The sequence below is a fragment of the Lagopus leucura genome, unplaced genomic scaffold (assembly GCF_019238085.1).
Source record: "Lagopus leucura isolate 7727_CA_CO unplaced genomic scaffold, USGS_WTPT01 Super-Scaffold_100004, whole genome shotgun sequence".
In the NCBI taxonomy this organism is placed as follows: domain Eukaryota; kingdom Metazoa; phylum Chordata; class Aves; order Galliformes; family Phasianidae; genus Lagopus; species Lagopus leucura.
The window spans coordinates 36,391,759-36,415,018 of NW_024962264.1; the positions used below are offsets into that span (position 1 = coordinate 36,391,759).

Genomic DNA, 23,260 nt, shown 5'->3' on the forward strand with positions numbered 1-23,260 from the left:
CTGTCTACCTTTCCTTTGCTTGAGAGAGACTCTCGTGAGTAGTATAGAATACTTGTGGCTATTGAAAAAGTAACCGGCTGTAATATAGCTTGCATTTGAAGGAAAATCTTGCATAGCTCTTGGAAAAGAGTTAATGATTTAAAAAATAAATAAATAAATGAAAAACAGCACAACATGTGTCTGACTGTTAATAGGGACTTTTACTTACTCATTGCTGAAGAGCATAATTTAAAAGATCATAAAGATCTGGGTACAGAGGAATTATAATCATGATAGTTCATTTAAGGTACCTAAATATGTATATGCTGGTCCTTTTGTGGTGTGTTGGCAGTAAAAGAGAATGAGCCATTGTTGCTACATTTAACACTTGTACATTTTTATTTAGTTAAATCAGCCATTGTACACATTGCAGCTATGTATTGTTAGTGTTGTATTTTTTTTTTTAATTTTTAACTAATACATGCCCTCATAGATATATTCAATTAGTGTTATCACCATGGGAACAAGATGCTGATTCATCAACTTAAAATTCACTTCTTCTCACAGTATTCAAGTTCTTTGATAACACAGCAAAAAAATCAAAATAAGAGGTGAATAACCATTATGTTGTTACACAGAACATCATCTGCACCGCAAATAACACAACAGAAATGCATTTCTTTAGAGCCCCATTCTTGAAGATCATCCTGTGCTTTGACAATAAGAAAGCCATCGATGTATCATGAAATGTTTCATCAAGGGTCTCATTCATTTTGGCTGCCAAAACACTTTTTTTTTTTTTTTTTTCTGCCTGCCTGCCAAAAAAAGTGTTAGCATGGCACCTCAGGTTGCTTTGTCTGCAGGAAGCCTCAGCTCCCAAGATGTGCTCATGCTTTTGGCATCAGTACTTTAATGAGAAGTGCCCTTCCTTATTCTGAGCACTGAGTGAGTCACAAACCCAAACCATAATCATAGAAGGCCAGGTAAGCTTGGAAAAAGCATTAATCTTAAAGGAGAGTATTTGTTTTTAATCTGTTCTTGAGTATGCTATTAAAAAAAAATCAAACAGCTGTTCAAAAACCTTTAGTGTGTTTGCAGGTGTAATATATTCTAAAATGCTGCAGAGTGCTCACCTTTAAATGTTAAGGTATAGAATACCAAATATGGCAGGTCTTTGTTCCCTTTTTTAAAGTAAAAGTGCATACATGCTATCGTGATTTTTTCAGAGGGTAGATTTAGAAATATATATTATATATAGATAGGTAACAAAATATGAACAGAAACTGGCTTTCGAGGATAGTGAGCACTTTCTCTTTAAAAAAACATTTGAAAGATAAAAACTGCTCGCTCAGTGCTTGGAGGGCTAGAGTAGGTTGACACAATTACAGGAGGTTTGGTTTTGACCTTCAAATGCCACATGCATGTATCTGATAAGAGGCAGTCTTGATTAAAACACGGTGAATTAATTATTCTTTTCATATAGTGTAAGTCTTTCTCCCATAGTTATCTACAGTGCAGTGGCCAGTAGGACAATGTGGTTTGCTAAAGCAGTGATGAAAACAGGAAACTACTGTAGTTATAATTGTTTAATACACCCTGCCACATGTCCAGATCTAAAAGATTTTAATACCGTATGCAAATGTGCCATAGATATAGCTGCTAGCAAGTTGGTTACCTAATTGGATATTTTTAATTATTTTTTTTCTTTTCTGGAAATCTTGAAGTGGCTGTCCAAAGGTCTTAAAAGTATCGATGGCCACCATCAGCTCTTACTTCATGAGAACAGCTGAATTTCCAGGTTTTTAGCCTGACTCTTAGAGCCTTTAACTATAATAATAGATCCCTAAACTGGAAGTCTTATGGATGCAGTAGATCTGCAGTGCTTCCTCCTCAGTCAGTGTTCGCAGTTGATCATGTTAATGTTACTTTTTCCATTGTTCACCAGTGTCAACAAACCTTGTAATCCACGACACTAATAGTATTCGTAGGCAGTGTGTTTTCTGCAGTCTCATAAGTAAGTCCAAATACTCTTGCTATATACAGTTTACATATTAACTCCCTTTTTTCATGGTGCCTGTACATAGTCACTTGAAGAGGCCTGTAGATGAAGTTGGCTTGACAAATGCAGTTTTGTGAAGCTAGTGCAGAAGCAAAGGACCGGCAACAAGTGGCGATGCTGACAAGGTCCCAGTACAGCACAAAGACGACAATTCGGTGGATAAATCATCCCAAATGAAGGATGCTATCTTTGGTCACAAATTAGCTTACAGGGTAAAAAATAACAAAAACCCAAAATCAAATACAGGGGAGAAAATGAATTCACTGCATCTGCACAAGTAGAAATGGCAGTGTCTTCCAGTGATTACGTAGGTCATAATGTGTACACCTAGAAAAGATGAATGCTGTGTACTGGATGGACATGTTGTTGTTGAGGGGTGACAGCTTCTTATTTTGCATCTTGTTTCCAATCCTCTTTGCAGAAGTGTCTAAGAAGCTGCTGAAGGTCATGCTGGAGGTCATCCTGTGGTAGTGCTTCTGGTGTGTCATCCAGCTCTTCTATGTGAACATGTTTTCCATACCGATCCTTCATCACAGTCCTCTTCTGTGTGCTGGCTTTACTTAGTGTTGTCCTGAAGAGAGAGAACGAGAAAGCATTCATAGCCCGTAGTTTCTGAAGGCTTTAAAACATGCTCCTCTACAGCTAGAGGCTTAGGGTTTTTTTGCTGTTGTTTAAAAGTGAAATCAGAGTAATTGTAGCTGGCAATTTAAACTAAGGTCAGGTGTTCTTTATTCATTCTGAGTAGAACACACACCACAGCTTTAACTGGCTTTCATAATGTAAGCAGCTCATTTCTTCATGCTTATTAAGCATACAGTTGTAGATGCTCAGCAAAAATGTTCTGTAGTACAGGGATATGCAACACAAGACATTCGCACAGGACATCCCTCCTTGCCGTATTTAACGTCAACTTAGAAAGTTGTCCTATACTTAAAGCTCCTTCATGGTATTTTCAGCTTCTTAAGCTAACAATTTCTTGAATGCATGCAAGTCTTCCTTAAGTCAATAAAACTGTATTTGTGGCAATCTAGTGACTTACACTCTTTTCACTGTTTATTCTCTTACCCCATTGGAAATAGCTTTGCTCTGCTAGCCAGAACCATAAATGTCACTGAGCCTCTTCCAGATCTAGGCAAATGCATGTCTCTGTTAGCCTTTACCAAAAGCCTGCTTTCTGATCAGAGTCCTTGAGAGAGGACCATGGGAAGCCAAATACTCTTGCCAAGCCACCACATCCTTTCTTTTACTGAGCACTTTCAACTATTTGCAAGGCCTTCCTAGTGCACACTTCCCTTCCTGTAACACAGTGTTAGTAGTAACGTTTAGTAGCTTCGCAAATAAATAGTCATGTGCTGTCAGTGGCTTCACTTCAGGCACGCTTAAATTCGCTTACGTTCAGAGTGAGTTTGTTAATTTTTTTCTGGTAGCAGTTCACTGCCATGCCAAGCCAAACCTTTTAATAATTGATCCATCCTCTTTCATGATCTCCTTTTCTACTAACGCAGGGAGTTGGATTTTAATTTGGTTGCCTGTATAGCTCAAAGCCTCGAATTAAAACATAAACTTCCAATTAAAACATAGAAAGCTAGGACAGAAAGTAACTGTTCTTCATGCTTGAGTACCTCATACAATCAAAGCTGAATGGTGAACTCCTTACAACTTTTCCTCTGTACAGATTGGTAACAATTTCTTCTGTAGGATAGTTTCACACTTTTGAGAGTTTTACTGAAGTATGTCTTACAACTTTTTTTTTTTTCCAAGTTTGAGAATGTTCAAATCAGGGCCTTGGAGCACTACATCATCTGCTTACAACAACTGATACAGCAACCCTTTCCTGTTGCAGGAAATATTCATGCTTTTATACGCTTTCTACCTGTCAGTCTGAGCTGCCTGCTCTGAGAGCTAGCAATAAATAGACAGGCATGCACAGAAATCGATGGGGGATACTTCTGAAATGGATGAAACAGGGAATTGAGTTTGGCAAGGTGTTTCAGCAAGTATCTTGTTACTAATACTTCACAGAAAATAAAATAAAAAAATTAGAAAGGCAGCATTTTTATTTCCTTTTGGCTGGATGTGGGTTTTTCTTTGTTCTGGGCATAACAGCTTTTGGCTCTTGCCATCTTCCTGCACTTTTCTATTACTGAAATGTTTAACCTGATCAGAAGTACAAAAAAAAGGTGCTAATTAGCTTGGTAGCAATTTCTTCATGGACAAAAGAAGTAGTAGTTGTGATACAGCAGTTTATCTGGAGAGTAGAATTAACAGTGTTGATTACCAAAATCAGCAACATAAGGGGTAATGTGTGAATGAACTTAAAGCTTGAAGAGTAACCACACAAAACATTTCCATCAACTTAAATCCTCCATGGATTGCTTTCACTTTTTATTTTTCCAGGAATCTTAATGTTTCACAGTTAATTCTGTAATTGTAGACTCTACCCGTAAATATATAATCTTTTAAATAAAAGCTTTTCATAACATGGTCAGGTGTAACAACCGAGGTTTGTACTTAGTGGTTGAGTTTGATACTACACCACCAAAACTTTCAGTGAAATAATCTGGCCTGGTTTAATAGTTACATGAGAAAGGTATTCTTACCTCTTCAAAGTCCTCTTTGGCTGACGGAAGATCAGTAGCTAAGCTCGCATCCCCCAGGTGTTTCTCCATTCTCTCTCCTTGCACTACAGTAGTCTTTATGACTTTGCTGACCTTGCGGCCTTCCACTGGCTCAGACTGGAAATTGGAGGCACTGGGCAAAACACCAGGTTCAGACAAAGTCACCTGGAAGGTTAGAAAATTGATCAGGTTGGATATGATTTACATAACAGATACTAGCTAGCTAAGCTTTTAGTACTTCTACCATTGTTTCTTAATCATTGCATAGAGAACAAGAAATGTTTTACTTTCTATATTACCAGTGTACATTTTTATTACCTTTTTGATAACTCTGGAAAAGATGTTATAAATATGTACCTGTTCAGACAGCAGGAATAGCCCTGAATAATTTGTTCTATTGGGAAATTTTATGCTAACAGGGTAAAAAACTACTGCTGGAACCTGTACTAGGTTAAGGGTGCCTTCTGCCACACCACAGGCTGCCATACTGGCTTGTTTGTTCCAAGGTGAGTGGAATAACACCAATTAACAAGTGGGCCTCCTGCTGCAAATCCTTGCTGTATTCACTCAGGTAGTATTGGTATTAGTCTGTATCATAAAGTTACCATAATCTTCTGAGAGATGACCAACACTTATATAAACCAAGGAACTCACAGGAGCATAGACTGGAATTTCAGAATACCAGATGGAAGTGAAAAATATGATTGTTTGGCAAAATATAAATTTAGTTTATATCCACAGGAGAAGGAGTAGTTCTATAGTATGCTAAGCTAACTAAAATAAATTACTTTTTCTGTTACCTTAGTCCTAAGGAATTACTAATTCCTAGGGAATTAATTACGATGATTAATTCTGGTGAAAGAGAACACTGATCACATTCTTAGCTTTTCTAATGATCATTTGTTAAATGTTGCTTTCAAGTGCAGTACTACTGAAATCAACCCGTTATTTGCTCCTGCCACTCTGTTGCTGCCTTAACTGTGCTAGTGTGTCTACAGGGCTGCATGGCGATCTAAAGCAGGAGAAGATAAGCTGAGAACCTTTTCAGGTTGTTGTGGTTTTTTTTGCTTTTTTTTTTTTTTTTTCCAACTACCTGGCCTTGAAACAGTTTGCATAAAAGTAACCCTTTTGTTTAACAAAACAAAAATCTTCGAAGCAAAGAATGTATCAGTAACTTAAACCTAATGCAATGGTATAGTCATAGGCTGGCTTAGTTGCAGAAATTTGGAGAATATCAGATCATTTAATTTCAGTATTCATTTTTTAGAGTGTTCACTTATTTGCTATTATGTCTCTTACTCTAATATTTTCCATTTATCTATGTGTCAACTTAGTACAAAACTGCTTTCTTTGAGATTAGTATTTCACATAAATTATAGAATTTCTATCTTGACTTGTTTTCAAAGAAAGCTGTCCCCTTCCTCCATCCTTTTCTTTTTTTTGGAGGCATTTTCATCTGCAAGAGAACTTCTCAAAATCATCCAGAACTGAATGTTATTGCCACTATGAACCTGTGTCCAGAGGAGAGCCACAAAAATGATCACAGTGATGGAACTCCCTTACTAGAACAGGCTGAGAGAGCTGGGGCTCTTCAGCTTGGAGAAGTAGGCAGCTCTGGGGAGACCTGAGAGCAGCCTTTCAGTATCTGAAGGGGCTGTAAGGAAGAAGGGGACAGACTCTTTGGCAGAATCTGTAGTGGCAGGACAAAGTGAAATAGCTTCAAACTAAAAGAGGGAAGGTTTAGACTGGATATGAGCAAGAAATGTTTTACAGTGAGGGTGGTGAGGCAGTGGCACAGGTTGCTTATAAGGGTAGTGGACTCGGTGTTCAAGGTCCGGCTGGAGGGGCTCTGAGTACTTGATGGAGTTGTAAGTGTCCCTGTTCATTATAAGGCAGTTGGACTAGATGATCTTTAAAAGACCCTTCCAATGCAAATGATTCAATGATACTAAATGATACTAATGATACTTGTGCTCTTACAAGGTTTACTGCACTTTTGTACCATGATAAGCTAAGTAGATCTCACCTCTGACTGCTCACTGTCGCTCTTCAGCACAACTCGTTTTACAACTTTGGAAAAGCCATCTCCTTCTTCAACCGTGACAGGTTTTTGAGGTGTTCCTTGCATAATGATGTCTTCTTTTTCAGTGCCATCTGGAGAAACATATCGCCGGATGATCTTTCTAGTTACCTGAAGGAATGAAATAGAGCTTTGTCCCAAAAGAATTAACAGCAATAGATAATTTATTCTTATTCTCTAAATAGCATGCTCTAGTCAAAAGGCATTTTTTTCCTTAAATTCCATAAATTTACTTCACAAGTGAATTGAAGATACAAATACACTTACAACAACACATATTAGAATGACTTGCTAAAACGGTATAGCATCTCAGAACATTGTCTGCAAATTGCACAACTGCTAAAAGCCATTTTCAAACTGTTTTGTTTGTTTAGCATCTTCAAAGCAAAGAATGTATCAGTAACTTAAACCTAAAGCATTGGTATAGTCACTTTCAAAAGTATCTTAACACCAATAAAAAGGCTTCTGTAACTAAGAGCTTAGCTATCAAGTACTGTATCAAGAACTATAGAGTGACTTGGTCATTACAGTGATAATTCAATCATAGTACCAACTGCTGCTCTGCACTAGTGACCTAGAATTAACCTGCTTAAGTGACCTAATCTGATGCTTAAGCTTTCTAGGTGTTGTCAAACCACACAAAGAGGAGCAGAAAAGAAAAACAGGGTTGAAGATGAGATAAATCTCTCAGGAGGGCAGCTATGCATCTTTAGCTGGACATTCTCATATTTTCCCCACCCCTTTTGATGAGATGACACTAAGCAGTTACATCCTGCTCTATCCAACAGCTCATTTGAAATGAAGGTCGATCAGATTGTTTGTGTAAGAGGTGAAGGTAACACTTGCCCAGACTCAGCCAGATGCAGCCAAAAGAATAAAGTCAAAGTATACTCACCTAAGCCTGGAAATATTTGTCTGAGGGAAGAGGGAGTGTGGCAGGTTGTTTTATTTTAAAATTATTTCAAACATCTCATACTATCCAGCTGAGTGTCTATGATACTTTATTAGGAAACAGCAGAGAAGTTTGCCATGTCCTAGACCAATTGTCTAAGTACTGAACTGTTAGGTAAAGCAAGGAGTATAGAAATTCCTATTCCATTTCCATTCTGCTCAAAATTAAATTTTATAAGCAAGCTCTGAAAATACTTATGAGGCAATCACACAAATCATTTATGGCACAGAGAACAGAGAAAAGTTTAACTGTATGTACAGCTACACAATTAGGAAACTCTGGGCACAGCTGAGTACAAATTTCAAGGGGCTAAAGTCTGAGTTTAGGTGATTTGTGGTTCTAGCCTTCCATTAGTTTCATTAATATGGGTATACTTATGCTCTTAGATAAAATTGTTTGGTTCTGTTGTGGTTGCAGTAGTTTGTTTTATTAGAAAACTTTTTTTCATAAATTGAGGTCTATATGGATTTAAGTGAGAAAATAAAGTACATCAAGTTATGAATTATAAAACACAATGATCTTGTAAACCAGAATAAATCCTCATATTTTGGAATCTCTCGTGAACAGAACTCCTGTTGTACTTTTTGCTTAATTTATAAAAATGATGTACCTTCACAGAAGAAATTTGGGGATATATGTGGATTTATCATCGTTTTATAGGACAGTAAGAAGGTAGCAAGGGGTGTAACTGATAATACCTTCTTTACCACTGTGTGGCCATGTTCATCTGTGTATTGTTCTTCTGTGACTGTTTCTGGTGGCATTTCAGGCATACTATCGGCCTGTATGACAAAGAACAAAATTTCATGAAGCAGTGCCTTAATGCAGGTAATTTTTTCAAATAAGCAACTTTAAAATCAGTTAGAATTCAAAAATTTAGAAATATTAGAATTTGTTATTCTGCAAATAAGTATCTAAAAACATGCAAAGAAAAGCTGTACCACAACAGGCAAATACGTGTTAGTTGATGGTGTTGTGGATTGGGCTGAATAAAGACTTTGTCCTCCTGCTGAAGTGTTTAATGGCATTTAGAGTTGTGTTAGAAAAGGTATTGCTATGATCCTCTTTTCTTGAAAAGGTATTAGAATTATTTATCTAATGATCATGCATTATTCAGGAGCGTTCCAGCTTCAGTTGCAATACCAGCCAAGTGGTTGTCTCAGCATCACTCCTAAAGGTGTTAGTCACCTGGCCTTAGTCACCATTGGCTTATGCAGTCATTCCACACTTAGTACCTGAATAATCACCCGGCGACGAACGACTCTGGTAGTTACCATCTCGTCCTCATCTGAGCTGGTTTCCAGCTCACCTAACTCCTCTGCTAACTCCTATTGGAAGCATGGAAACAGTGCTCTGTTGTATGCAGCATTAGCAGCGTTTATAGGCTCTGTCTTGTTTTTATCTAAAATCATCTTCTCAAAATGTTTGCTTTAAGGATTTTGGCCTCTTAACTGTCTTTAACCTATGAAACATTTACACAAGAACTGGAGGGAAGCTTTGCCACATAACTGTAAGTTACCTATTCATTACCATATTGAAAAGAAGGTATGGTACTAATGGTAAGATGCTCTTAGTAGTCTTGGTGCTCTTAAGGTTGCCAGAGACAAACCTGAAATGTGTCACATGACGCGGCTGAGTTGAACTAGACTGTGTTACTACCACCATCTCTGGAATTCATGTGTATTGCATACAGATTCTGTATTGCACAGAAAATCGTATGAAAACCTCTTAATCCTTCATCCTTAGAATTGCATAGCACAGTATATAGACAGTAAGACTAAACAGTATTAAATATAAGACGGTATAATATATCAACAGTTCTGGCACCAGAGAGATCCAAGAAAAATTAGTTGCGAGTGTCCTGCACAGGAAAGAATTCAAAATTTAAATGAAGAGATGAAAAGAGAAAGAGAAGCTGAAAAGAAATACTCGGAAAGCATAAAAAATAAAAAGCATAAGTGAGAGAATAAATAAGGTGCAAGAGGCAGTGTAGACTGGGGGGAGATGGAGATTACGATAGTAAATAAGTAGTATGTTATAGTTGAGGGCAGCCTTTCCTGCAGAAATCTGAAGCTGACAAATAATATAATTTCTCCACTGAAAGCCATGCAGATGCTCTCCTTTATTCCCCTTGGACTTCTCGTAACCAAATGTGCAAGAATGTTCCTTCTTCTGCCACAGACAGACCTACCTCAGATACTTCTTGTTTTTATCTTCCATCCTTTGTCTCTCTTATTACTGCTTGTAGGCTATATGAACAGCAAGGTCTTTTCTTCCAGTACATCTTTAGTCTTCTCTAATGCACATCCTGCTGTCATATTCTTTTTTTCATCTCACTAAGTTTATAATTCTTTCAGTGACTTTCTTCACAATGCTCTTGTCTTTCTTAAGCTTTTAACGTAACTTTATCTCGTTACATATATTTTTCAGCTTTAACTTCTATGTGGTCTGTGTCTGCACATCTTACAAGCACCACGTAATTCTTTCTCACATGCATGGCATAAATGCCACACACCAAAGGACAGGTAGGGGAAGCAAAATCTGAATTACAGTTCAGATTTCAGGATTTTGGTTTTGCTTTTGTTTTCAAACCTCTATACAAAGGATTTAAATGATTAAAATGTTCTCATAACCAGCGAGGAAAGGGAAACAGCTCATTTGCAGACAGATTAATTAGGCTGTCTGTAACTGTCTGTAAATATTCCCATCTTATGGAATGAACCAGACATAAAACTTGTGCTTCTGTGTCAATTGAGGAAAAGTTGGTATTTACCTTTTCTAAAGATTCCTCCTCATAGCCACTTCCAAGCTTTTCTGGTTGTTCATCAATTGACTCCACTATCACTAGACTAGTTCTCCTTGGAGGGAGGTCATCCTGATGGAGATGGAACTCTTCAGGCTCTTGGATGATGGGAGAACCACCTCTCTGAGCAGATGATGAGGGTTGTGGGGATGTTTTTTCTCTCCCTTCCTTTGTTGCACTGAAGTGTGCAGATGTATCACTTGCTGCTGTCTGTTCTGTTCCTGGAGTTGTGACACTGCAAATTAAAGGTTTGAGGAAAATAACTGCAATGCAGTCCTTTCCAACTTCCATAAATGAACATGTATGCACTGATTAAATACTGTTATGCTATCTAGCAAAGACTAGAAATAACAGATACTCCTTGGCAGTAAATACAGATGCATATATTAAAACATCATGTACATGCAGTAATTTTCTGCTGCATGTAGGTGAATTGTGTCTTCAGATGTTAATTTAATCAATGTAATTGAGCTTTATCACAAAATCTTTGTCCAACTCTGCTGCCAGGGTGACCCCTCTTTTAATTTATGCAGGCTATGCAAATATTAACTGTTCCACTGCCTAGAATCATGTTTTGAGGCTGACTTTCTTTTCATGCACAATGCTAAAAGAAAAATTATCTTAGTTATCTATCTATCTATCTATCTATCTATCTATATCTATGTTATATCTTAGTCCAGATTCCCTTTTCCATCACCATAACTCATGACTAAATAATGGTAACAATAGCAGTGACAGAATAACTTGCATGTGTTATGTCTTGTTTTTTCCCTGGTACAAGTTGGGCTTCAACAATCTATTGTAAGCCCCTCAACTGCTGCTCTCCAAAAATGTGTGTTCTGAAGAAAGAAAAGATTTCATTGTAGTACAAGTGAAACAGTATCGATCCAGTCTTTTTCCCCCATTTATTGGGCTAAATGTTGTATTGCAAAATACTTTTTCTAACAAAAGCTTTCTGTACTTAAAAAGCTGTTCCTTGTAAGCTGTTTATATCTAGCCCTTTTTTTTTTTTCTTGTAGTTTAATCTAGACATGAAGTTTAGAAATTTTCCTGTCATTGCTACTTTCATTTTAGTGTTGGTAATATTGTCTCAAAATATTTTATCTTGGAAATAAGAGTAGCTTTCTGTACATTCAGAACAAGGATTCCTTAAATACAAATAAATGGACAAAATATACAAATAATATTTCTATCAGCTGTTAGTATTTGCAGGGAAGTCTTCTCTAGCTTTTCTACAATCTGTGATAGCTGCTATCTGTATCAAAGCTAACTGCTCTTAGGAAAATCACTTTGGAAGGAAATCTTTCATTTTGCTAGCCCATGAACACCTGAGTCAACCCTGTAGTGTTATCACTGTGAACACAAGATTAGTGACAGTGGGAAGAAAGAAACTTTTTCAGATTCCTTTCCAAATGAAACCAACTTCACTGACAAAGCTGATTCAGGATTGAAAGCTATGTTACACAGGTCATCTAAGTCTATTATGTGTTGGTCCTTTAAGCACTTTTGCCTTGTCCGTGTAAAGCCCTCCTTCTGTTCCTTTAGCCATCTGAGACTTGCAGATTGGCTTTTAATCTAGTTGTTATTATGTAATTAGGAATTTTTTAATTAATGATCATGCTAGCTAAATTTTTGCCTCAACTGAAAAACATCCTGAAGTTGAAGAAAGGATTCTCTAATATTATTTACCTGCCATCTAACATGAAAAATACTCTTTGTTAGGGAAAAAGTTTGAAGTACCTCTTTTCTTTCAATGCATTGAACTAGCTTATTTCTTCGTAATCAATGCAAAGGACCAACTTTCTCTCCCAGTCCTGAAGGCTTCTTTCACATGGATCAAAAATGGAAACTTACAGAAGAAACTACTGAACTTGTGAGCAAAACTAAAGGAAAATTCTACTGAATCCAAATGTTAAAATCTTCATATCACACAGAGAAGAGAGAATGCATTCTACATAAGATTCACCGTCATCTTTCAACACTTACGAATATTCATGTTGTGAAGATGTTGTTTCTACCACACTGTGGGGTTTCCCTGAGAATTCAGCTTCCACTTGTTCTTTGTGTGTTTGCCTTAGGAGCTCAGCCATTGTTAGCTCTGCCTCACTCCTAGGAGTACTGTCCTGAAAAGGAGAATAACTGACAGATACATCTTCCTCAGAAACAATGGGAGGGTGTTCCATTGGGTCACTGTCTTTAGACGTTCTGTGGCGTTCTTCCGGCTTATGTCTTGAACTGTACAGTTCTTCTTGCAGTACGGAAAACCCTTTAAAAAAAGAAACGAGAAATGTCATTACAAGTCTCTTTAGAGTACAGAAAGTCATTCTAATTCTCCATGTGCATTTAAAATCCGTGAAACAACCAAATGACCTGAAAATTTTAGAAGTTTCAAGTGGTAGAGGGTATAACCTCTCTAAGCAGGAGAAGGATCACTGGATTACCATTGGAATTATCCAATGCTGAATCTTCACAGTAACAGGCAAAATCGAATCTACACAGAAATTTATCTACACCATTCAATCTCAGGCACTTTGAAGTGTAGGAGATTTCCAACAGCTTTTTCTCCCACAGACTGAAAGAGGTTTTAGTGACTGGTTTTTTTTTACCCATCCTTCATGTAGCTGTTTACAGGAAAACAAACAAACAAAAAAACTTACAGAAGTTCTTAGCTTGTATAGCTGCAAAAATAATTACTTTGCAAGTCTGAGGGGGAAAAAGTGCATACGGTGCAAGGACTAGCTAAATGAATGTTTCAAAGCATATTTAAAATTAAAAAAAAACATTCTCTAATCCTGCAGAAGTAGTAAAATAACATGTTCATTTGTATCCAGCAGACAACTGACACACACTCGTTTGTTAGCGTCTGAGCTCTTGTTTTTCTTCACTAGCCACGATCACTAGGAACCAACTGAAGTCCAAAGAATAGCTTGGTGGAAAGTATAGCTATCTGTACAGAATTTAAGAAGGTATGGAGGTTAACATTTTTAAACTAACAAGTTGTTATAGTTGAATGCTAAATACAGCAAATATGAACTATTCCTACATCATCTACATAAAGATGGAATGTCTGCAGCTGTCTAATACTTTCCTGAGCTACTGGTTTAATACTAAGTTAAGGGTGCAAAAGTATCACTTGAAAACAGAGGATTTTTCTCCATGCAATTTTAAGATGTTTCTTTAGTGTATTGATTTAAATGGAACTTGTAAAGTCAAGTATTCCAACAGCATCGTAGCAGAATTACAAACAATATCTTGCATATCTCCTTCTTACAAAGATTTCACCAAGATTAATGCAACCTTCTTAACTTCTAAGAGAGCAACTGTATAGGCAAAAAAATAAACTGGACCCAAGTATTTGCAGTACTTTCTGATAACATTCTCTTATTTTCCTTATACGAATCAGCTGATGCAGAGATTTTATACCCAGTGAAATAGTGACCTGTGTGATGTCACACTTCCATTCACACACACTGTGATTTCAAAATTAGATTCTAGTGCTCAGTCACAACAGTGAACAGATTATTCTAGTCAGACATCTCAGAACAGGGTCACAACCTGGGCAGTCTGTGACTGTATCAGAACATTTTACCTTCACTGTGGTCCAATCCTATCGTTTGTTCCATTTCTGCATACGTGCGAGTGCCGTGGACCTGCATAGAGTCAATGCCACTGGTCTCCATTAGGTGAACAATATCCATTCGGTTGATTTTAGTAAGACATTGAGTAAGGCTTGTATCTGTGGGATTAGAATGACATCAGATAGCTGAGTTAAGAATCTCCCAGGACTCTCTCCCTTCTATTTTCCATTTGAAGTATGTATGTAGGATAACAATTTAGAAGAATTTTTATGTAAAAATCTAAGTTTTACTGAAAGGCTGCATACAAACATTACCAGTAATCTTGTTTCTTCTTTCAAAGTGATTTAGTTTCCACAAATACTTTTTTCTGTTTAGGGAAAAAGAAGACTCAGTGTTTTTCTGTTCTTACTTTGCTGGAAGAGGTTCTATCTTGTTTTCCAAATAAACAGAATTAAACATTTTCTCTGAGAATCTTATGACATGCCATGTTAAACAGAGAAACTTTATAAAAAAGAAAAAAGCCCAACCTGCAGCCCTTCTTTCTGTTGCCTAAATTTTACCCATATTTTCCCTTTCTGATTCACAGCACACATAGGTCACCTTGCACGGCGGAGACAGTAGATATGTACTATAACTGATAATGAACCTGTTGCGTGTTTCCCATCCCTTTCAAGCCAATATTTGAGGAGTGCATGGCTCTGGTCTTGAAGTGAATTAGGATTTTCAATCCTGATTTGGTGAATTTGCTCTTCTGTGAAATCCAGTTCTCTTGCTAACTCTGAAAAAGAAATCCTTTTCTGTGAAGATGTATTTTATTTTTCCCACTTTACCTTACATCCATTTTACAGTTGTCAGCAACAAAGTTGATTACAAACTTTTCTGAAACTAATTTCTCTTTACTTCTACGTACTGTGTCTTACGTTTAGAGAGAATGTTAAACAAGATGTTCAAGACAAAGATAATGTGTTATGCTTAGAGGTTATGGGCCTGTGGGAGCTTTTCTTTTTTGTGCGTACCATTCTGAGTTCTCAGTTCTCACAACACTACAGGCCAAACCATAACACAGCACTGTGCTTACTGGTTTCATGTCCCCTGAAATGTTGAACGTTTTGGAAACTTTGACCAAAATCTAATGAAAGAATTCATTTCAAGTAGTGGCATTTTTTTTAGGGCTAGAGTAAGGCATGATCATGCTGCTCCCCTGGACTTATTTCATCAGAAGAAAAATAAAACAGTATCCTTCTGACTAAGCACAGGCTCAGACAGCAGCCCAGTCTTGTCACCCGTCTTGTAGCCCCAAAGAAACATTTGACACACTCAATTTTACCATAATCAATCTTCATCATACCTCAAAACAGGAATATTTATGCAGTATACTACTCCGTCCCTTCAAAAATCCTATAAAACACTAACATCTATTTTGATGAACATACTTTTTTTCCTAGTTTTGTTTTCGGAACTGTATTGCCTTTAGAATATTTCGTAGGATTGCAGTTTAACACAGCATGGAGATTTCTATACAGCTCTTTCTTTGTGAACATTGTGAACCAGTTTTCAGTGATAGAGAGCTACAGTTCATCCTCTGTTATCCTGCTCTTTCCCAGTAGTATTAATACACTATCTTAAAGCGACTTACAAACTCATCCCTTTTCTCCCCTCTTCCCTCAGCATATTTCCACAGAAAATAAGTTAATGTAACTTTTTGCTGTAGTGGCCTTCTGCCTCAGGATTTCCAGAACACAGCTGATGTTTATTCATTTATCTTTCAGCCGCTTTATCTTTTAGAGTCATTACACTTTGCAAGAAAATGAAGAGTAATATCTGCCAATTCTTTGTCACTTTTCTCATCCTAACAGTTTTTCCTCTTGAGATGCCACAACAAATGCAGAGTCCTTAGCTCTGCATCTTACAACTTCTTACTTAACAAGCTGGAGGAATTTTGGTAACCACTAGACAGACCATCTAGTTTCTGTATGTTACTGAAATATTTCTATGGAATTACTTTGGATAATCATCTGAAAGAAAAATGAAAATTCTGAAGAATACTTGCCCTGTTTCTCTCTAGAATAGATCGTGTGTTTTACCTGTCCAACTGAATCCAAGGTGATCCGCAATGTGGGCCAGTCTTTCCTCGGTCCGTTCCCGATCATCCTGTTGATCTAAGGTTCAAAAAGAACAACCACAAGTTGTCTTTTACAAATTAAAAAGCATTTCTTATAGGTGATAAGCCCAAGGAGGGAAGCATTTTTTCTGACTGGTCTAATCTAAATGTGGACGGGCTGCTACAGTTGGGTACTTAAAGTAAGGTCTATAAATCTCCAGCCTTCTCGCATGATTTTTCCAACAGTATAGAACTATCTAGAATTTTTTTTATTTAAAAATCAGACTTTCATGTAAAAAATTAGGATTGAAATACCTACTATCCTATTTTTATCCAAGCATTTTATTCTAACATTTAAGACTTTAACTAAGTCAAGAGTCATAATATACCACGCCTCCTTAGTATATGCCAAGGCTGAAAAATTCATTTGGACTGGTGCTTCTAATTGTGCTTTTTTCTGTGGTAGGGAAAAATCTGTTCGAAGTGTCCATCTGACATTTCATACTATGGTTTGTGTTAGTAAATTACTTACTTAAATGTCTTTGACTCTTTCAAATACAGACTGATACAAATAGTTAAAATGAAGGCAAGGAAAAATCAGATGCTTATTCACCAGTAACAGTGACACTTAACTATTTCTCCCATCCTCAAAGCTAATTTGAGGATGCCAGAATTTGAGTTTTGATTTTCCCCGAACACACACATGGATTTCAAAATACGCCATTCAGAAAAGGACTTAAAGTTAATGAAATATGCATTTTTCATTTTAGCTACTGGATTCCTATCACAGCTGCCCAACAGCAGTGCAAGTAAAAACCAAATACCTTACAACTTGTACTGAAGTTATTAATGACATGTAGAATTTCCGTGAGAGGATCAAAAATAGAACAAGAAAATCTTGATTATTCTAATTTTCCATGTTTGAGTAAAAATTCAAAAGAAAATAGATTTGCCATCATGGTTTCAATCAATGTCCACATTTTCATTATTAATAAGAATCGGTCAGAATAGGGCCAGGGAAAGCCAAAAGTCAAAGTGTACATGACCTGAAGTATTGGTTTAATGGTAAATATGTGTCTTTTGAAGTGTTTTTATTTATTAAAATAACACTTCCCATAAGCATTCATGACTTGCAATCTTGAGATTATTCCACAAATAAGAAAATACAGACAACACAAAATAACAAACACAGCTTATAGGGGTAAAAAACAAAACAAAACAAAACAACCAAACAAAAACAGAAACACAACTAACCATCAAAAGCGTAAAAGAAAATGCCGCATACTTTACACACATCTATACAAACTTACAGATACACACACACCAAAGAAAACAAAAAACCAAAAAGTTTTAATTTATGACATGCGTCGCACAGGGAATCCCAGTCGTTGGCAAATACCTTCAGCATGGTCATGGATATTGTCATCAGGTATACGTTCAATCTGAGTCTCTACAGACTCATCCCAAATAGGTCTGGTGTCAAAGATGTCTTCAGGAACTGACTGCTGAGTCTCAATGGATGGCACGTTTTCAATAACTGAAACTTCTAGGGCACTACTGCTTTCGTCATCTGAAACTAATTCTTGTTCTCTTTCTGATTGTGTAAGTCTTTCCACTAACTTAGAAGCTTCATCACTAATTTCTTCAAAGAATTCTATGGAGTTTTTATACAGGTCAAAAAATTGTTCCTTACTTTCTTTTGTAGGACTAAAAGCACTGTGGGAGGCTGTAGTGCTCTTGCTTTTAACTGGCACTCGTGATGAAAATACCTTGGGTCTTGCTGTTGTTGCCTCATCTGAGTCTAGCTCAACCTTTAACTCTCTCTCCCTCTCCCAGGTCTCTGCTTCTGCCTCTGCATAACTCCTAGCTTTTATTGAACGTTTGGTCTTTGGGTCCATGGGAATACTTGCATCAGATTCAGATTTACTTCGGCTATCTTGTTTTGTAGGTAGTTTGCTTGTCATGTTCAGAGCTTTGGATGACTCTAGCTTGTGGACAGATGTGTCTGTGGATTGTTGTTCAGCTCTTTGCAAAGCTGATTTGACAGGAATTTTAGACTTTGGTTTTGCTTGGTCATCTTTTCCTTCACACTGCAGACTGTCTAGGAAGCCATCAGTGGGAAGGTTCTCATTTTCAGATTGTTGCAATGATTGTGATGCAGCAGCAGCAGCTGTTCTTACAGGGATTTTGGATTTGCTTTCACAAGAAGGCACTCTCTCCATTAAAGCAGTAGGGATTTCTATCACTGATCTCTGTTCCTCTGGTGAAGAGTCTGGGGACTCAGCATCCTTTTCAGAACAAACAAATCTAGTGACTTTGGAAAATTCTAACTCATCTTCTACCACAGACTGCTCAGGAGAGATGGGGAAAGGCACCTGACTGCTATCGATTATGTCAGTCTCCACTGTGAAGAGGGATTCAGCTTCAGAGGCAGCAGTTTCTTTCTTTGGTGATTTTGAAGAAGCTGAAATACCCATTTTAATTGGTATTCTGGATTTTAGCTCTGCTTTTGCAGTGCCTATGCTGACGCCTTCACCAGTCATTTCTTCTGATTTATCACAAGGCTCAGATGGTGAGGGTGAACGATTCAGCGTATCTTTTCCTTGTATATCGAGGTCCTCTGATTCTGAAAGTGAAAACGGATCTGGTGGGCTCTCCGGCTTAGAAGATTCTGCCTCTGCTGCTTCTTTAATTTCCTCACATAAAGAAACTTCTTCCTGAGGCTGCTGCCCCATTTGGAAGAAATGAAAACTTTCATCTGGATAGTTTCTTTTGGTCATGTCAATAGCTCCACTTCTGGTCATTTCAAACAACTTTCCTTCCTGGAAAAGAAAAGGATTTTGTTCACTAAGTGGTGTCCCTTCTTCAGTGGGTGTTCTGGCCGGTGTTGTATCAGGTGTTGTGCCTTGTGATCGCCTGTCTACCATCAACCCAAATATCTTTTGTTCCTCTTCTTTTACCCGAGCTTCAAAAGCTTCATCATCTTCACGTATGTCACTCCATGTGTCAGAATCTACATCAGTCTTGGTAATAACAACTTGACTGATAAATTTCTCTGTTTCATCTCTTATATCCGTAAGGGCAGATTCGACTAACTTTGTGGAATCTGACGCTGAAGACCCTGGTGAGGTTTTCTGAAATATGTCCTCAGTTCTAAGTTCTGTTTCTATCTGCACTTCCTCTGAACGTTGATACTCACTACCCGTGCCTCTGCTAAGCAAAGCTTCACCAGTCTTATCTTTTGTTTCTTCAACAGAACAGTCTTCACTAGATAGCAGGCTTTGACCAGTTCCTACCTTACTTTCACCACCATCAGTAAAAAAATGTTCAGAAGACACATTTTCATAAGGGCTTACTATATGAGGAGCTCTACTTTCAGCAGCGTCCACTACACAACCTTCAGGTTCCACTGTTTCAGTGGTAAGGGATGAATACTCTGACAAGGGTTCCTCAGTATCTCTCTGAGGTGTGTCAAAATCTGCATCTACTTTTGCAAAATCACAATGTTCAATGAGATCATCTTCAGTCAGTTTGCCATCTTGTGGTATAGAGAATTCAGTGGTACTGTGTCCACAAGAATCATCATCTACTTTCTCAGTCACCATTCCTTTAGTAGTAAGAGTTGTGTGTGTTAAAAAAACAGTGCTTTTGATACCATTTTCCCTGATATCATCTTGGTGTAGCGTTGAAGAATCGATGTGATCTTCTTTCTGAGAACAATCACCAATGGAATGACACAGTGTACCCTCACATTTTGTCACTGGGGCATTAGGACTAACCATCTCACTGTCATCTGTACTATCACATTTTGATTCATCAGTTTCTGCTGATACACAACCGTCTGAATGACAAATGCCCGATTTTCTCGTGGAAGCCTTACAGCTGCCTCCAAGGATATATGGTTCATCTTTGTCATCTTCTGTTGGTTTGTCCTGTTCTGCTGTAACTGCACCCATCCTGGAAGAACACTGTTTTGAATTAATGGGTTGAAAACCTGCTTCTTCAGGGCTAGAACTGGAGTCTATACTCGATGGTAATGGTGAAGGTGGCTGCACTCGGATTACAGGTTCCATTAAGAGACCTGAATCAGCTTCTTTTTTAAGCTGGGTCAATTCTGGCTCACTTTCTGAAGAGGAAGAACTTTTTCTAGATTCAGCTGAAGACATCACCACTGTGGGTATATCTTTTTCTTCTGCGGTTTTTGACTTTGATTCTTCAGTTTCACATGCAACTTCTGAGTCAGCAATTAGAGAATATTCATCTTGTTTACAATCCCTTTTGTAATCTCGCTTCTGCTTTGCTTCTTGCTCTAATTCATCAAACGTTTTGATTTTCGTCACCATTTTAAACATCTCCTCTTCAGGGGTAAATCTCTTCTTTGGTTCACTTTCTGATTCATCCTCTGGTTCTTCACTGACTTCAGGGATCACAGCTGACTTTGGTATATTTGACAGTGCCTGTGAGTCTGCTGTTTTAGGTGTGATTTCATAGCTAATTTCTTCAGAACTGGGAGTTTCAGGTGAAAGAGGACTTTTCCCTGAACTCTCCATGAGAGATGTTTGCTCTAGACTGTCATCATCAGCACTTCCCTCAGGGTCACGGAGGATCCTGGAACGTACTGTTGCCAGCTCTGGGCAAGTTTCTCCTTTGCCAAGAATAGACTGAAGAGGACCCTGCCCCAAAATACCAGCTTTCACTTTTTGTTCTACAGGACTACTTTCAAGGGAATCACGGCAAGGAGATTCTTTCATAGGACTGGGCTCCAAAGAATCAGGCGTTTTATGTGATGAGTTGTCTTCTAGCACGGGGCTTGCTTCCAGTGAGTCTTTATGACTTATAGCCAAAGAGTCATCTGCAACTGGGCTAAAGCATTCACTATCATGGCTAGCAAGTGAAAGTTCCAATTTCTGGGGGCTTCTAACCACAACACGGTGTTCACAGCTTATATCTTTCTCTTTCTCTAAAGCAGTGTCATGTGTTTCAGAAGAATTAGTTAAGTGTGGAGTGGTTCTGGATTCTTTCTCCCTGATAATATCTTCCATAATGGAAGCTGAGCTACTTTCTTTAAGTTTATCAGCCTCTTCTTCAGAGGCTGTAGGTACAAGCTCTTCTGATACATGGTCAGAATGAGACTCACTAGTCTCAGCAACAGCATCTAGCTGTTTTTCAGTAATACCTTTTTCATTTTCCTTTGGTGAGAGTTCCTTCGGAGAACATGTTTCTGCTGCTGTGTGTACTCTATCTGTTCCTTTAGCTTCTTCAATTTGCCCATCAGTTTTCTTTGGTGAGAAAGAAAGGCTTTCAGGGCTTGTTTCTGGAGTTTCTGCCAGACCCTCATGTTTATAACTTTCCTCAGAACTGATCTGAGGAGTTCCATCAAGCAGGCTACCTGGAGAATCAGCCACACCTTCATGTTTGAGGCTCTCTGAGCTCCCATCAAAAGCAGCACTTTGCAGAGAAAGAGCGGGAAGGAATCCATCTTTTACATACTCAGCAGGGAAAGCAACACTGAAGGGACTGGTCAGTACTTGCTCCAAGTTAAGCTCGCCTTCCTCTGTCACTGAAAGATGTCGGAATTGTTGGTATTTGTCATTATCCTCAAGTTCTTCTTTAATGACATCAGAAAAATCTGTTGAGGTTTTCCTGTCAGGGCTGATCTGAAAGTCTGTATCACCGTGGTCGTCAGAAGTCTTGCCCTTTATAACTGCTGAATCTTTGGTACTCTCATCAGCAAATACTGGAGGGGGAGGTTCCGCTGTTGTTTTTTTGCTGCTCTGCTGTTTTACTTGGTCTTTGCCTACAGTTTTCTTAATAGTATCAACAGTGGATACTTGCATTCTTCCTTTCTTTGGCTGTGGCTCTTTCTCTGCTTTTAAGACTGTGCTTTGCTTGTCCTTCTGTTTGTCCGTCTTGTGGCTTGTTACTCGCTTTGTTTCACTTTGTGAAGAAATTGTTTTTCTCCGTGTTGTTTCCTTCTCTGGAGGTTGTTGCTTTTGTTTGACAGACTTGTGCTCAAACAGTCCAGATACATTCTTGGATGGGTCTTGACCTGACTGGAAGGCTTTCATCAGCTCACGAACTGACATGGTCTCTTCAAGTCTTTCTGTCTTAGAAGAGGGTGAAACAGGAGGCTGTGCTTTGTGTGCAACTGTTTTTTTGACTGGTACTGTTTTTTTAGAAGGCTTTTCACCAGTGCCTTCTCTTGTTTGAATTCTGACAGGTAGTTTAGAGCGTATTTTTTGTTCATCTTCCACTCGTTTCTGAAGAGCTTTAACCTTATCTTTTATTGAGCCAATAGGGGTTTCCTCTATGACAGGGGATACAGCTTTAGCTTCAGGAGCAGCTGCTGGTGTTAAGCCGTGTTCCTCCTTTGGAGACTCATCTGAACTGATCTTCATTAGTCCTGGTTGTTGTTCACTACTGTGCATCTTGCCTTCCTTTTGTTTGTGCTTGTCTCTTAACTTTGTTCTAACTGGCTTTTTAATTTCTAAGGCTGGCTTATGTTGTTCTTGTGGACTTAGTGTTTCAGTTGTTGGAGACTCTTGTCCTTCTTTTTCAGAATCCCTGCTTATTACGACAGCTTCAAATTTCTCTTCTACCATGTCTTCTTGTAAAGCTTGTGGCTGTACCTCATGAAGAGAAACATATTTGTTTAAATCCTCAGTAAGGTAATCTACCATTCCTGCCATGTCTTTCTTTACTGTCTCTGTTGTCTCTTTGTCTATTCTAACTTCTACACAGATAGGTTCAGTGACTTCTACAGGAGCATTTCTTCTGGCCTCTTCAATTTCTTCGTCACTGACAATGACCCATTCTTCTTCTACAAATTCTTGTCTGGGAAGAGACTTTTGCAAAGCATGTTCTTCTCTAGTATATGATCCACCTCTAAGAATTTCATTCACTTTTTCTAAGTCTTCTTTCACCCTTTCAACTATTTCAAAAGGCTCTCCTGGCTCCTCTTCAGTGGCTTTTCCAAGATCTTTCACTTTAATAGAGCCTGGTTTATCAGAAGGGTCAGTTGTCAAGATGGCAGTCATTTTGATCAAATCTTGTTTCATCTCAGAAACTTCAGACAGTAAGTCTGGACTGG

General features: G+C 38.1%; 1 protein-coding gene across 42 annotated transcripts in view; it reads right to left on the bottom strand.

Moving 5' to 3' along the window:
- Window positions 1–355: 355 nt before the first annotated feature.
- Window positions 356–23,260, bottom strand: part of ANK2 (ankyrin 2) — a 306,380-nt gene continuing 283,475 nt past the window's right edge. For 27 of the 42 annotated variants that reach the window (XM_042870754.1, XM_042870755.1, XM_042870756.1 and 24 more), the window contains 11 exons: window positions 16,154–16,228; window positions 14,716–14,847; window positions 14,081–14,227; window positions 12,478–12,757; window positions 10,462–10,726; window positions 8,924–9,016; window positions 8,387–8,470; window positions 6,683–6,847; window positions 4,639–4,821; window positions 3,492–3,583; window positions 356–2,609 (listed from right to left, as the gene is read on the bottom strand). In XM_042870754.1, coding sequence (XP_042726688.1) covers window positions 2,426–2,609; window positions 3,492–3,583; window positions 4,639–4,821; window positions 6,683–6,847; window positions 8,387–8,470; window positions 8,924–9,016; window positions 10,462–10,726; window positions 12,478–12,757; window positions 14,081–14,227; window positions 14,716–14,847; window positions 16,154–16,228 — 1,700 coding nt within the window. In that variant the 3' untranslated portion in view covers window positions 356–2,425. The remainder of the gene's footprint in view (window positions 2,610–3,491; window positions 3,584–4,638; window positions 4,822–6,682; window positions 6,848–8,386; window positions 8,471–8,923; window positions 9,017–10,461; window positions 10,727–12,477; window positions 12,758–14,080; window positions 14,228–14,715; window positions 14,848–16,153; window positions 16,229–23,260) is intronic. The other 15 variants (XM_042870750.1, XM_042870762.1, XM_042870772.1 and 12 more) reach the window with 3 other exon arrangements.